Genomic DNA, 16051 nt, shown 5'->3' with positions numbered 1-16051 from the left:
TACATATATTCACTCCTTCAGTCTGCAGCAGTTTAGACCCACCCATTCATACTGAAGTTACAAGAAGTGTTTCAGCTCTGAGTGCTTTTTGAATACAGGGCAGCCAATCAGAACAGAGATCAGTAACAAAAACAGCCTGTTTTAATTCTGAAAAGCTGGTCAATTAGAAAATAACTATGGTGAAAACATATAATTAAAAATAGATGTAAATGGTACGCAACTATCTCATATTTTTCCAGTTGATGTGATCTATACGGAGCACCGCTGGTGACATCCCATATAATAAACTTATTAAGCTGTGGGAATGAGATAATTAAGTCATGGCCACGACTTAGTAAGGCATGGAAACGAGATCATGTACTTTTTACAGTGTAGTAAGGTGCGGGAAAGAGATCCTAATGCATAGCCACAGCTTAGTAAGGCATGATCTCGTTTCCACGTCTTACTAAGTTGCGGCTATGCATTAGGATCTCATTCCTGCGCCTTACTAAGTAGTGGCCGTGACCTAATTATCTTGTTCCATGCCTTACTAAGTTGTGGCCATGCATTATTTTTATTTACACAGGATGTCACCAGCGGGGCTCCATGGATGTAAGCGATTCCTGTGGATTGTTTTTCTCCTCATTTAAACTGAAGCGCTACATGTTTTATCATTTAATGTATATCTATCTGTTTTCTTTGTGTTCATGGATGAATGTCTTTACACATCCCTGAGGAGCTGTACATGGACACTGAGAGGATGCTGGAATCCATAGACTGCCCCCTACGACATTAATGCCTGTGCTGTGTCTCTGAAGGTATGACTGTACTGTATGGTTGCACCTAATAAAAGGAAATAAAAAGAAGTTCAGAAATATTGATAATATTAATGGTATTATATATTGACCATAACAATAATGATATTCATGACAATGTCTGGTGCATAAAACCAAATGTTTAAAGCGGAGCTTGGGGGTAACAAAAATAACACAACAAAAATAGAGGATGTGAGCCCATTAAGGAAGTATCTGCTGATACGGATACGGTTCCGAAGTCATCGTGCATCCCTGACAGCCACAGCAGCGTGAGCGCTTAGCGAAAACTGATCTTTTCTTCTGTCTTGTTTGACTGAGCTGAAGCTGCACGGCCAGTACAGGCTGTGTGGAGCACACACGTCAGCAGAAAAGCATCCTCATCCTTCCCCATGCAGCCCCTCAGCGCTGCTGCATCCAGTATCCCCCTTCTCCTTCTTCTATGACTTCTATGCAAGAGAGAGAGAGAGAGAGAGAGAGGATGGTTGGGTCCATAGCCAATGGGGGTTCACACTCATGGGTGCACCGTCTCAGCGTGTGACCCCCCCCTCCTCCTCTGACAGAGCCTGCCTTTTGTTTTAAAGACGCCTAACGAGGCGACGCGCTGAAGGACTGAGGCACTGGGAGCTGTGAGGGAGTCTGTCATGGAGCCCGGAGTGGAGAGGAGCTAGCCGGAGCTCCAGCTGTGTCGACATCCGTCTGCAAACTCGATGTGGACGGCGAAACGAAACGCCTCTGACTGGAATCCATCCTCCAACCTCGAGGAGGAACACACACACACACACACCGAGGGGATAGTGTTGTTAGTGTTGGCGTGGCTGCCCTGTGTCGTCAGGACTGCAGGGATGTGAATGCACCGAGCTCATTTTCCTCTTCTTTCCGGTGATGTCTCTCACTCGTCAGAGCCCAACGGACACTTTCTTTACGGCAGTTGGGAAGGCGATGGCTGAGGCGACGTCCTAACGGCTCTTTTCTTGTGCTTTTTTCCCTTCTTTTTTTTCTTTCCAGCGCTTTCTGGAGGAATCAAAACATCCGTGGACACTTGGCTGCTTTCTCCTAACGGTTTGTGTCGACTTTGTGTTGGTACGTTTACTGAAAACAAGGCAGCGGAGTGAGCGAAAATTCCCAAGGTGCCGTGCGGTCTCTTTCGAGCCCTTTTCACCTGGTTTTATCACCCCGCCGCGGCCAGCGAAATGTTTTACTGAGCTGCTGTGATTTCACACTCTTTTCCTGACATTTCTGGAGGGGAAAGAGCTCATTTCAGTCATCAAACCGTCATTAAGATAACTGTGGACGCGCCAGCCGTTAAACGGAGGCACATCGGATCGTTGACAGCTCGCGCGTACGAGTGGAAAAGGGCGGGAACTCATCATCAGCACCTCTTCACTGCTTAACGTTTCTCTTCGAGTTTGTTTTGGTTTAGTTTGTGGAGAAAGTCCGTCATGGATCTTAAAGCCGAGTCCGACGACAACCTGGACTGCGAGCGGCCGGCGCCCATCGAAGTTTTCGCCAGCCGGTCCACGCTGCACGGCATCGCGCACATGTTCACGTATGAGCGCGTGTGCATAAAGCGCTGCCTGTGGATCGTCTTCTTCATCGGCTCCTTCTCCTTCCTCGTGCTGGTGTGCGTGGACCGCGTGCAGTTCTACCTGCAGTACCCGCACGTCACCAAGCTGGACGAGGTCACGGCGCCCATGATGACGTTCCCCGCCGTCACCTTCTGCAACCTCAACGCCTTCCGCTTCAGCCGCGTCACGCGCAACGACCTGTACCACGCGGGAGAGCTGCTCGCGCTCCTCAACGGCAGGTCAGTTCTAGCACTTTAAAGGGGAACTCCGCAGAGTTTCCAAGCGTTCTGCATAACTGAGCGGCTGAGGTGTAAACAAAGTCCTCCCGAGGAAAGGAACATCATTAGGTTTCAATAATGGTTAATAGTTCCTAATCCTTTTCAGCAGGGAGAATCGCTCACAGTGGTGGTGATGGGAACCAGACGTCTAATGCTTCTTAAAGCTACATTCCATACATAGAGGTAGTTTACGCTGCCTGAGACCTGAAACTTTGTTTTGTAATAGTTGTGAGAAACTTTGGGTCTAAAACATATCGCTGGTGTCAGAACAAAACCTCGTATCTCCAAAATGGTAACTTTACAGGAGAAGGAAAAAACATACTTTGTTTTTAATGTAAGTCAATGGAACCAGATTTTTTCCAAGTAATTTTGATATACTACTTTTGGTCCATTCATCATGAAATTTACACACAATGTATAGGACGACGGATACTTTTAAATTATGTCAAAAACTGAAAAACGACAAAAATGGAGATACTAGATTTTCTTCCGACAGCAGCTATATATGCTATCATAAAATTTATGGTGGAGGGACACATGCCTGAGTGTTCTAAGGCAAAATAGAACCTTATATGCTTATATTAACCAGCACTTTACCACCATTAACATTACATATAAAACTCAGAAGACGTGTTTAGGTTCACTGGTGATTTTGGGTTAGTCTAGTCAAGTCAAGTGAAGTCAAAGTTTATTTATATAGCGCTTTTTACAACATGCCTTGTCACAAAGCAGCTTTACAGAAAAATTCTAGGTCCAAGCCCTTTATGAGCGTCGCTAATAACAACAGTAGCAAGGAAAAACTCCCTAAGAGCAAAAGGAAGAAACCCTGAGAGTAACCAAGACTCAAAAGGAGAACTCACCCCCCTCTGAATCGACACAAACAAAGGACTATCTGTACACAAACACCACGACCACCACTGTAATTAAGTTGGCAAGTTTTTCTACTCTCTTAAAAAGATGGTTCTTCAAGGGTTCTTTGGTAAAATAAATGGAACTATGAGTTCTGTCTAGAACCTTTTCACGCTTAAATGGTTCTTTGGTTCATGGTAAAATAGTTCTTAAGAGTGATGGAGAATGTGTTGTATATAGCCTAGTTCTGTATAGAACCTTTTTGAAAATGGTTCTGTGTAGCACCAAAAAGAGTTCTGCTGTTGTTACAATGTCAAGCGTGTAATAGTAGAAGAACCTTTTACAGCACCATGCAAAGAAACATTTAAGCGTGAAATGATGGTTCTGTGGTTCTAAATAGAACCATTCCTTTTACTGACGAACCCTTAAAGAACCATTTTGTTTACAAGTGTACAATGAACCACCTTCAGATCCACTCTGAATGACTTTGTTTACATCTCAAACACTGAATTACGTAGAAATGTTTTAAAAAAATTGGTAGAATTTTGGTGGAATTTCCCTTCAGTGTCCAAAATGCATGAAGCTGTTTTAAATGTCGGTGTGTTGAGTGAGAAAAAACATCCTTAGCCGCCCAAATTTAGTTCACTGTATTCTGTCCTTTATAGTCTGGATAGTTAGTGAATGAACTGCTGCACTACCAACGATAAGCAGCGTTAAATCTAAGAACGCTTTCATCAATGTGAAGGAGAAGAACGTGGAGGACACGTCTTTCCGTCTGACCACCTTTAGTCCGCTTTTCTGCCATTTTGTCTAGAGCTTGCTTTCTCTTCTACACAGTGACCCCACGTTTTGTTTCTACTCAAAGAAATTAAGTCTGTTACACAGAAACCTGAATATATCCCACATATTACCTTCAGTTTTCATCATTTCACACACTCAAATTACATCTTTGAGCTAAATCAACTTATTGCAGTTTAGTTTGTTGCTATGGCAGCTTTGAAACCGCCACATTCAGAAAAAGAGTGTGCGCTGCTGTTGGTTTGAATAGTTTCTGTCTCATGAATGTTCCTCAGCACGTGTAGAACTGAGTGAAACTAAGTACTCTGTAAAAAAGTGGTTCATCAGTTCAACCTAAAAAACCTATGAAACACTGTTTACAGTCTAAGCTCTGGTGTTTCGGTGAAATACAGTAACGTTTCTATGTGAACACTATCCTGTTTGGGTGAAACTTATTTCTTTCCCGTTGCCCTGTGGCTTCATCTGTTTGCATATTTGGTGTTTCTTTCTCTTTGTTTTTCTCACCATCAGTGTGCTTTTTATTCCGCCCAGGCTACCTTTCCTCAGGCGTACGCCTTTCTTATATATTCCGCTCAGCTGTCTGACCTCATGTTGTTGGCTACAGTTATTGTTTTCCTTGTAGATGAGTGGGTCTGCGCTGGCGGGTGACCGCACTCACACTAAGGGTTAAGCCGGTGTTTGGCAATATAGTCAATAATACTCCATCAGAAAACACTATGTTATTATCTTTTGAAATGTTTCGTAGTTCTGCTGAAAAAAAATCTTTACTGGTTTTAATGAGCCAAAATAAATGCTATGAATGAGCAACTCTTTTAATCAAAATAATTTGTTGACTTGAGTAAAACTAATATATGGAACAAATCATTTAAAGCAAAATAGTTTAAGAAAACATAACTACATACAAATTGTACATATTAGTATTATACATATAATTATATAAAATAATATATCTATATATCATATATGTAGATTTATAAATATAAAAATATATATATATATATATATATATATATATATATATATATATATATATGTTTAACCTGAAAGTGAGCATAAATTTAGAGCAGTGCAGTTTGTAAAACATTGAATAAAAATAATTTAAATTGTAGGTTTATTATTATTATTATTATTATGATTATTATTATTATTACATTATGTATTACTTTCTAAGGGTGGCACTACAGCTTCTATTTTGTCTGTTCGAATGTATTAAATCTCATAAAAACTGAATATCGTGATGCTCATTGTGTATCCTGAAAATGTCTTGAAGTATTGTGATGAGTTTAAAGAAGCAGCTCTGCTTTTGCTATAATGAGAACAAGAAAGAAGCAGAATGTCTGGGAAGCATCAGGCCTTGGAGAAGCGAGATGTGTGGATTATTCATGGGTTTATTCAGACTGTTTTTGTCTCTTTGTTTTTTTAAGCAGTCTCAGCTAAAAGCATGAGTTTGATGCGCCGGATCATCTCATGAGATCAGTCGAAAACATGCACTGAGGCAGAACATGAACTGAGTTGGACCAGAAACAGCTCCTAATGTGTGATTTCGGAGTGATTTCTGGAATCACAGCAGTACTGCTTTGATATGGAACAGAATAGTGATCTGTACAACGTGGGTCCATAATGATGTAATGACATTAATAAGACTGACGGCACAAAATAATGCTCCTACTCTTAATCCTCATTGGTGGTGGGGCCTAAAAGATATGAACATTTTGTGGCTGATACCTATTTTAACGGGTAATTCCAGCAATTTTTAAAAATGTATGCATAATTCATAATTTGACTCAGCTTGCCTTACAGTGGTGGTGATGGGAATCAGGGGTCACAATGTCTACAACACAAATATAGCCTTTTTATTTACTATTCAAAACCACCAATGAACCAACGTGTGTCTTATATTTAAAGTTTAGTGGTAAATCTGACAAAATAAGTTTTCTTTGGGGACTGTTTTGCCTTACAACACCCTGCATGTACCCCTCCAACATAAATGGATAAAAAAATCAAAACATACAAGTCTCAGACATCAGGCAGCGTATCACCTTTTTGTGAAAAAGCTTCTTGAGGCATTAAACTTATCAGATGTTTTGTTCCTATCACCACCACTGTGAATAATTCTGCCTCTGAGTGAGTTTCTCTAGAACAGAGCATTTCACACCAAACCACTCTGAATGATGTAACCATGCAGAGATTTAGAAAAAATGGTGGAATTTCCTTAAAAATCTGATATAAACCTCTATTTTATATTTTAATTTTATACTCCAGCAGTTTTAGGTAAACAGTGCTGTACTGTAGGGATGTGCTGAATATGGTAATTGTGGGCCGATGCTGATATCTGCTGATGCCAATGCATAAACATTCTATAAACTGTAAAGCTGGGTTTAGTTCCACTTAGATGAATGATACAGAGAAATATAACATTAATTTGTCGTGTGTTACAAATGCAGTAAAATGAATATAATGCAGATATTTTAATGCAGTAGCTCATCATCACAGTACAATAAATACATAATTAAATATTGGTAAAATCTAAACATCTGTTTGACGCTGATTTATTTATTTTATATGTGATATATTCTGATACCGACATGGTTCTGGTTTCATTTCTATTGATATTGAATTCATTACAGTCTTTTGATGTATGAAACACACGCATTTGCTGTGGCTCTTGATGAAAAAAGTGTTAAAATTTCCATCTAACCAAAACTGCCTGTTGTCAGTGTTAAAGTTTTACAGTAGTGTTCACTAAATGTGGGTCAGTAAATGAAGCTGCAGGTTTAGTCAGAGAAGACAGGCTCTTAAACTTTAGCTAACTTCGCCACCACAGTGCGGCGCATTACTGCTGCCACCTTTGGGTGAAAGGAAAAACCGCAGCGTACTGGCTCGCGAGCCATTTACAACACACTCTAAAACAGAAGCTACAGGGCAAATAAAATCTGCCCGTGGGCCACATTTGACCCTGGGGTCGAACTTTGGACATCTCTGGTCTAGACAACACCTTTTAAGTACAAAGCGTGCTGTGACTCATACTTAAAGAGATAAGTAAACACAAGAAAGTGATTTCAGAATACGGTAAACACAGAGATCAGCGATAAACATTTCCAAAAAATGAACTTTTCCCCATCGGTCACTAGAGAAGGCGTCCTCGATATCATCAGCTGTGATGACGTATGGCTCTTTTTTGTGGCACTCAGCAGAAAAGTTGTGGGTTTTTTAGTTTAAACACACTCTACAGGAGAACTTTTCAACCATGGTGCGCTTTAGAGTCTGTAAAGGTGTGGTCTGAACATCCTTGGGCCTGAGTTTTTGCTTTAGGCAGTTTTCAGAGCTTTACACAAAGACAAACGTGTGCTGCTGTTTATTAATGGAATTTTCCATTTGCATGAAAGTTGAACTTGGGCCGCGGCCCATCGCAAGGCATCTATATCAACAGTATAAAAGCACCTATTGAAGGGGTGAGTGAGTGATAGGCACTTAGGCTGGTTTGAAGGCTATTCTGAGAACATAATCTCATATGAGACATTATAGCTCACAAACACTCTTTGGAAGCGTACAGTTGAGGTGAAGGAGACAAAAGTCATCACCTACCGTGACACAGACTGCACTGGTGTTATACGTCAGCCCAGTCTTTGTCTTTGTAGTACAGGCTAAAAAATATTATATAAACAAAAACGCAAACTTACTTTGCTCTGCTTTAAGCTTTAGCTCAGCTATAGCCGTTTTTCTCGCATCTCCGGCAGGAAACTTTTCCACAATAGTGGAGTAATTTCTTGTAAAATATCTCTCAATGTTCGACTTTTTAAGAGGCTGAAATCAGCTTCTCACTTACCAGCTTCTTGTTCAAAGTTTCCCGTTCAGGGTATATTTTGGTTTTTCCATCTGAATTTACATGACCAAATTGTAAGGCAAATTTTTCAGTAACTGCATGAAATAAATGTAAATTTTTATTTTATTTATTGTATGTTTTTTTGTAAAAGCTCCCCTCAAATTAACAGAAAATGTGTTTTATGATCATACACATATCGCTATATGCTTACAATTTACTGCTGAAAGCCAAAAATCTTAGACGCTGTTTGTATTATTTTATAAAAATAATTTTTACAGAGCAGATCACTGAAGAGACGCCATCTGTTTATAGTTTATAGCCCAGATTTGTGGAACAATGGGTCGACTTTCAGTAGACAAAAAAATGTTGTGAGTTCAGCTTCTTTTATTATAAGGGTTTAAAATTACATTACCCATCTATTTGACAGGAAAGAAGACAGTTACAGCTCCCATATGACACTCACCTTTTGAATGTAGCTTATGAAATATGAAAGTTATGAAGAATATGACGAAGTGCGTTTTGGAACCACCGGTGGTCTCAAGGAGTTGAAAAGGTTAAATGATGCCTGCGGCGGCAGAATGTAACTGTGGCACCATTTAAGGTTGAACGGGAAATTCAAACAAGAAGCTGGCGGACGAGAAACTGAATTCAGCTTTGCGACTTTTTAGTGTTTGACAGTTTCTCACTGCAGATTAAATGTATTAGGAAATGATCTATGTTTGTGCTAAATCTCTCTCTTTGCCGTTTCGTTAGCTGCTAGCTAGGCGAGATTGTTGCCTGCGTTACTATGGTGACCAGGGTTAAAGGGTGAGTTAGCAGTTGTACATTAATTTTTTACCTAGAAATCTAATTCTGCTGTGGAGCCGCAACAGTGCAGTGAAAGAGCCACATGTTGCCGACCCTTGGTCTGAGGTTTATTATTTATTTTTTCTCAAAGGGCCCGTATCATAGCAAACCAAATTTTTCTCATTTTATAGAGTTTGATGTGGTACATAAACATTGTTAAAGTTTCAGAATTCACTGCCTAGTTCATACAGTCCATATGTGTAAACTAAGCTGCTGTTTTGAATTAATTGTATTTGTGATGTCATTCAAAAGAAAAAGTTATAAGGAGCGTTTCAGCCCGGATAGCTTTTTGAACAAGGTGAAATACAAGGTAGCCAAACAGAACAGAGCTCATTCACACAGTCTAATAGACACGGTAATAAAACAGCCTGCTTAATTCTAAGGTATAGAGAGAGGTTGGAGAATGGTCAAGTAAAAATGAATTATGCCTGTTTTTGAGCTCTTTTAACTCACTGAAGTGTGTAATAAAGGTTTGGACCCAGTTTTAACGTTGGTTATGGCCGTTTAAGAGGTCAAGGGCAGAAGTAGAGGCATCAAGCACTACATTGTAGCCTGTGTTTATTTTAGAGATGAATTCTCATAAAGTCTAGAAGCAACATAAGGCAGTGAAGCATTCTGCATTAGTCATCTTTGGACTGTCTCCCATGAGGCTTTGTCACGATCGCCATAGTTGAGTGCTAAAAAAAAAAAAAGACGTTTGTGGTGCGCATTGAGTCCCTTGTGTATGTATGAGCCCAAATGCACAGTCAGTTAGAAGTTTAGTCACCAGAGATTTCATTGTTTTGGATTGCAGCGTAATGTCTGTGTGTGTTTGTCTGGCGCTCCTTGATGGTTATGCAAGATTTTGAGTTTGTAAATAAACCTGATTAAAAATTTAAATTAGTGAAACAAAAGCACATCCATTTTACTGCCAAACTGGTATGTGCATTAAGTATTTATGTACATCTAACACATCTGGCAAGTGTCTTAACCCACAGCAGTTAAGAGCTTTCAGTACCCTGTACTGTTCAAATGTAGTTACAGATTTAGATTAATTATGTAGTGAGATAGACAATATGTTTCCATTCGATTTACAGTACTGTGCAAAAATCAGGCATCACCCTTCTTTATTTAATTTCCAGTCATGATGTGAGATGTAACTTAATCCACTTGCATAAGGAAAGGAGAGACAATGGAAAAGAAGTGGAAAAAAACTAGAGTTCAAAAATGATTAGAAGCTACACTGCAAAAAATAGTATTATGTCAAGTGAAATGATTTTAAATGTAGTCAGTATATCCAATATTTCCCATTTTGAGATGGTTGTACACTGATTATAAGATTATCTAGCTTTTTTCTCGACATTATTAATTTGTTTTAGGTGATTTTATTTAGTAAAATTATCTCACTATACTGGCAGATCATTTTGACGGTTTCAGGCACATTTCTTAAAAGAAGCAACGTTATCTGCCAGTATAGTGAGATAAGATTTCTCAGTTAAATCACTTAAAACAAGTAAAAATGTTTGCAAATAAGTTAAATACAACAATCTCAACAGGAGAAATATTAGTTTTATTATCTATATTTAAGATAATTTTACTTGACAGGATACCATTTTTTGCAGTGTACAGAGAAAATGGGACTCCTAACAACCACCTGGAAGACCTGATAGACACCAGAACTGCCCCCATCAGATAAACAGCAATTAAAGCTTTCATCTTTGAGAGAGAGGAGAAAATCAAGCTGCTTCAGATCTGAAAACATCCACAGGTGTTTCTGTCCATCCTTCCACTGTGAGAAGACGACTCAAGTATGTTTGAGATCACTTGGATGCAGAAAATGATCAACCAAATTCTAAGACTGAACTTTGAAGGGGTGTCTGCAGATTTCTTTGAGAAACTGAAAGTGAATTTCTTGAAAAGAATGGAAGCTGAAGTAAAAGTAAGGAGTGGACAGAGTGGACTGAAAAATATATTTAGTTGTTGAGGCTGCAGTTTAATTGTCTTATAAATTTATGTTCTGTTTTTTTCTGTTTTTCTGAATAACTTGTACTTAATGGCTGTTTTGACAGTAAATTGAATAAAGGGTGGTCTCTGACTTTTGCACAGTGCTGTACATTCTGTATCAACAGGTTTGAGTCTGCTCTTTTAACTTTTTGATTTTTCTCTTTTTGATTTTAAGAAAAAGAGGCAAAAATTACAACATGCTTCTGTTATAGCTATGTATGATATAATATATATGTTATATATACGTTTTATATATATATATATATATATATATACATATATATATATATATATATATATATATATATATTAGGGGTGGGAATCTCTAGGCACCTCATGTTTCGATTCGATTACGATTCAGAGGGCTGCGATGCGATTATAAAACGATTATCGATGCATCTCGATGCATCTTTTTTTTCTATATAGCATTTATATTTTCTCACTGTATGAGTTCATATTTCGAGTTCAAGTTTCAAGTTTATTTGTCATTTGCACAACATGTCAGGACATTTATGCATTGAAATGCTTGTGGTGAGGCTCAGCTAATCACTCTACAGAAAGTAAATAAGTAAAAATAAAAATACAAGAAAAATAAACACAAAATATACACAAAATATACACAGAATATAGAGACAATATACATTTTAAAGTGACTAAGTGACTCAGTGTTATTGTTATTTAAAGTGACTTGGTACTTTTAAAGCAAAGTATTTGTAATGATCCATAATGAATTTACTTCCAATATCTTTTTTAATAAATCAAATGGAAGTGATGTGGCAAGTGAACTAGAAGGCTCTCATTCACTGCTGTTGTTTGGAGCACAAGAAGCTGCTGCTACTCATCTATGATGAAATGCACAGTTACGATGAAATAAGATCCAGTGGCAGTGTATGTCCACGCAGCACATGTTACAGCTGTTCTACCCGTTTTCTTTAGTGATTTTATAACTTCGGTTTTGGTCTCGTTGTAGAGACGGTGGGGATCGCTGTGTCAGTAAAATATCTTTGAGACAGGTCGTGTGCAGCACAGCGCGAAAGCCCTGTTTCGCAACGACTGAGAACCGGCATGCAGACGGCAGGTCACATAGCAGCGATGTGTTATTCGCATTTATAAGCACTGCAGTTGGTTTCCTGGTACGTTAAATCTGCAACGAGACTAAAATGCATCTAAGAATCGATTTTTTCCCGCACCCCTAATATATATGTGTAACATCTAAGGTTAATAATTAAATCATAAGCCTGGAGTTTAAAGAGTCAATCATAAACATATATCTGCTATATTTGCAGAATATTTCATGTATGGGTTCTTTAGTATAGAAAGTGAGTTCTATATAAAGTCTTTTGCATGCTTAATGGGTTCTGTGCATCATGAAATTGTTCTTCAGATTAATAGAGAATGTGTTGTATATGGTCCTGTATAGAACTTTTTTGAAAATGGTTCCATATAACACCAAATATGGTTTTGCTACTGTTATAAAGTCAAGCTTGTAACAGTAGAGGAACCCTTTTGTTGCTGTTTAGAACGCTTTTCAAAAAGTTTCTACCTTTCTTCTGCATGAATGTGCTATAGGCAGTTCTAAATGGAAATGGAAAAGGATTCTTCTCTTGTTACAGGCTTGACACTGTAACAACAGAAGAACCCTTTTTGGGTGCTATATAGAACCCTTTTCAAAAAGTTTTTATATAGGACCATTTACAGCACACTCTCCATCAATCTGCAGAACCATTTCATGATGCAAAGAACCCTTTAAGCATGCAAAGGGTTCTTTGAGTGATCATGGTTCTATATATACCCATTTTCTTTAGTAAAGAACCCTTGAAGAACCATATCTTTTTAAGTGTGTAGGATAAAAACTGACTAAACACTGACTAAATTGGAAAATAACGTAATGGCTGTTGTGGCCTTGAAAAAAGGTGTTTTGAGGGTTCTTTAGCAAAGAAAATGGATCTGTACAGAACCATGAACACTCAAAGAACCCTTGTCGTATTTAAGTGGACCCTTGCATCATGAAATGGTTCTTTGGATTGATGGAAAATGTGCATTAATGTGCTATAAGTGGTTCTAAATGGAACCTTTTTGATTAGGATTCTATAAAACACCCATAAAGATTCTTCTTTTGTAACAAGCCTGACACCATAACAATAGAAGAACCCTTTCAGGTGCTATATAAACCAGTTTTCAAAAAGGTCCTGTATAGAACCGTCTACAGCACATTCTCCATCTATCCATGCAAAGGGTTTTTTGAGTGTTCATGGTTCTATGTAGAACCATTTTCTTTACTAAAGAACCCTTGAAGCACCATCTTTTTTAAGAGTGTACCAGTGAACCTCTCAGAAGAAGCTAAAAGCAGTAAGCGTAGCTGAAACATCTGTCTGAGACAGAGAAATTAGCCAGTGTCAGGGGTTCACTGCTAATGCTAACGTGTAAAAACTATATGTCGTATGATTGTCTACTGATCAGTTTTGCCTCCGTACCAAATAAGATGTAATGAACGCTCAGCCCAACAGTTGTCATGGGATAATGAAGAGAATCATGTTCTGTTTAGTCACTGCGGGACTCGTTAACAGATGTCATGCTAGCCCTATTGTGTGCATTAGGGACGCCCCACTGATTGCAATTTCGGATATCTGAAGCACGGAAAATGTACTACTCCACCTAAATTCATTATCTCCTGCAGCAAATGCGATGGATTTAGTCACACTGCCGAAATGCTGTTTTGACTTCCTTATCAGAGCACACGGCGCTGCTAACACCACGCTGAATCCAGAGCCTCAGCCAGCTCTGATGTGTCGCTCTTATCCAGCTGCTTATATAGAAGATCTTTATTTATGAAGATGTTAAGAACTAGAGTTATGACATACACCCCTCAGCTACTTCATTAAAACCACCTCCATGTTTCTACACTCATTGTCCATTTTATCAGCTGCACTGACCATATAGGAGCACTTTGTAGTTATAGAGTTACAGACTGTAGTTCATCTGTTTCTCTGCATACTTTCTCGCCCTGTTCTTCAAAGGTCAGGACCACCACAGGACCACCACAAAGCAGGTACTATTTGGATGGTAGATCATTCTCAGCACTGCAGTAACACTGATGTGGTGGTGGTGTGTTAGTGTGTGTTGTGCTGGTATGAGTGGATCAGACATATATGTATTGGAACAAAATCTCATATCTCCATTTTTGTTTTTCAGTTTTGACATTATTTGAAAATGCCTTTTGCCCTTTATATTGTGTAAAATTTTCATGATGAATGAACCAAAAGAAACAGCCCAAAATGACTTGGAAAAAATTCTGGTTTCATTGACTTACAGTAAACGTAAAGTATGTTTTGTCCTTCTCCTGTAAAGTTATCATTTTGGAGATACAAGGTTTTGTTCTGACAGCAGCGATATATAAAAACAAATATAAGTTTTGGCACCCCTGGTCAAATTCCATGTTTTGTTGATTTTGAGGCATGTAATTAATAAAGTACTTTTAAAAGCTTCCTACTTTGTCTCTGGTATTCTGGAATGTTTGTAAAACCTGTTGTTCAGTGAAGATCATTTTTATTGTTTGGCCTTTTTGGATTAATAGTCAAAATCGTTGTCAGAGTATTTGATTACTAATTGAAATTATAGTAACCAGATGCTGCATGTGGGATCTGTAACCTGGGAGCTGCCCTGATCATAGAGCTAGGGGCCAGGGTAGAGCCACGGTCACTGGACAGCTGCTTCTCTCTGAACCTTCCCTCCTCAGTTCTGAGCGCTTAAAGGGCCACGTCCTGTTTATTAGTTCTACTTGATTTTTTCCCTTTGAGATTTACTTTTTAATGTTTGTGTAGTTTTATGTTCTAAAATGATCATAATTCATTTTTGCATGATGTCCAACGTCTTGTTATCTCTTTGTTGTTTTGCTTTAAAGACTGATATATGTAAAGGAGTTCTGTTCTGATTGGCTGTCCTCTATTTAACTTCTTTCAAAAAGCACTCAGAGCTGAAACACTCTCTAGAACTTTAGCATGAATATCAGTTGAGCATAATGAGTATAAGTTACTTACTGATAGTCAGATCCAGATTGCAGTTGAAAAGAATCCAGGTGAGCAGAGCAAAAGTGTTTTTACTGTAAAATACACTAGTAACTGTAAAAGGTCTCCTAAAACTCCACAGTTACTGTTTATTAGCTGAATTTAATATATTGGGGGAAAAAAAAAAACATAAATGTTACCTGTTTAAAAGTTATGGCACATTTAGTATTATGTTTTTTTTTCAATATGTTAATTTCATTTCAGCAAATAAAATGAAATTCGCACTAAAATCAGCAGAAAATGCCAAATGCAGAGAAAAACACAGATCGAAACTACTTAGAAACTTTTTAAAGCTTTTTCCTCTGAGTGGTCGAAAGAATTGTACCATTTCATAAAGTTTCAGTAAAAGGCCGTCTGCTCTGACTTGCTTTAAAAGCTTGTGTTTTGTACATGATAGACTAACGACTGAAAGTGATAAATCATAAGAAGTGAATTTAAAGGTAATTATAGTGACAGTGAGTATTCATCTTGCTAAAAGGTTCCATTCTTCTTATATATTAAATTAAATAATCATATAATACAGCAAAAGGTACTTTGGACAAACTGGAAATCTCAGAGCCAGTGTAATGATGTGATATTATCATGATAATGATATTATTATTATTATTATTTTTATTATTATTATTATTTTATTGTTATTACATAGAGCTATAGAAGACATGTAACACTATACTGAGGATCAGGATTTCTCTTTTTCCCATTTAAAGAGAATCATGTAAGTCATGTTTTAACCCAAGTAGAAAACTTAGTACATATGGAAGACAACACAGGAATTTCATCCTCAGTGACATCTGTACTACACGCCAACACACCTACATATTAAAGCTTATTTTTAGTATTTTTCACAATTTAGAATAAAAAAGACATCAAAACTGTGAAGCTGGGGGGCATAAAGACAAGAATATAAAATATAATATAGTATATAATATTGCTGCTGTTGGAACAAAACCTCTCCATTTTTGTTGTTTTTCAGTTTGTGGTATAATTTGAAAATGCCTGTTGCTCTTTACGTTGTGCGTGAATTTCATGATGAGTGGACCATAAGAAATGG

General features: G+C 38.0%; 1 protein-coding gene across 1 annotated transcript in view; it reads left to right on the top strand.

Moving 5' to 3' along the window:
* Nucleotides 1-1266: 1266 nt before the first annotated feature.
* Nucleotides 1267-16051, top strand: part of asic1b (acid-sensing (proton-gated) ion channel 1b) — a 357481-nt gene continuing 342696 nt past the window's right edge. The window contains exon 1 of the mRNA XM_036559042.1: nucleotides 1267-2598. Within this exon, the coding sequence (XP_036414935.1) occupies nucleotides 2234-2598 (365 nt within the window). The 5' untranslated portion in view covers nucleotides 1267-2233. The remainder of the gene's footprint in view (nucleotides 2599-16051) is intronic.

Source organism: Colossoma macropomum, unplaced genomic scaffold, assembly GCF_904425465.1.
Source record: "Colossoma macropomum unplaced genomic scaffold, Colossoma_macropomum, whole genome shotgun sequence".
In the NCBI taxonomy this organism is placed as follows: Eukaryota; Metazoa; Chordata; class Actinopteri; order Characiformes; family Serrasalmidae; genus Colossoma; species Colossoma macropomum.
The sequence above is the reverse complement of the archived record's forward strand: the minus strand, read 5'-3'. Positions and strand labels throughout refer to the sequence as shown.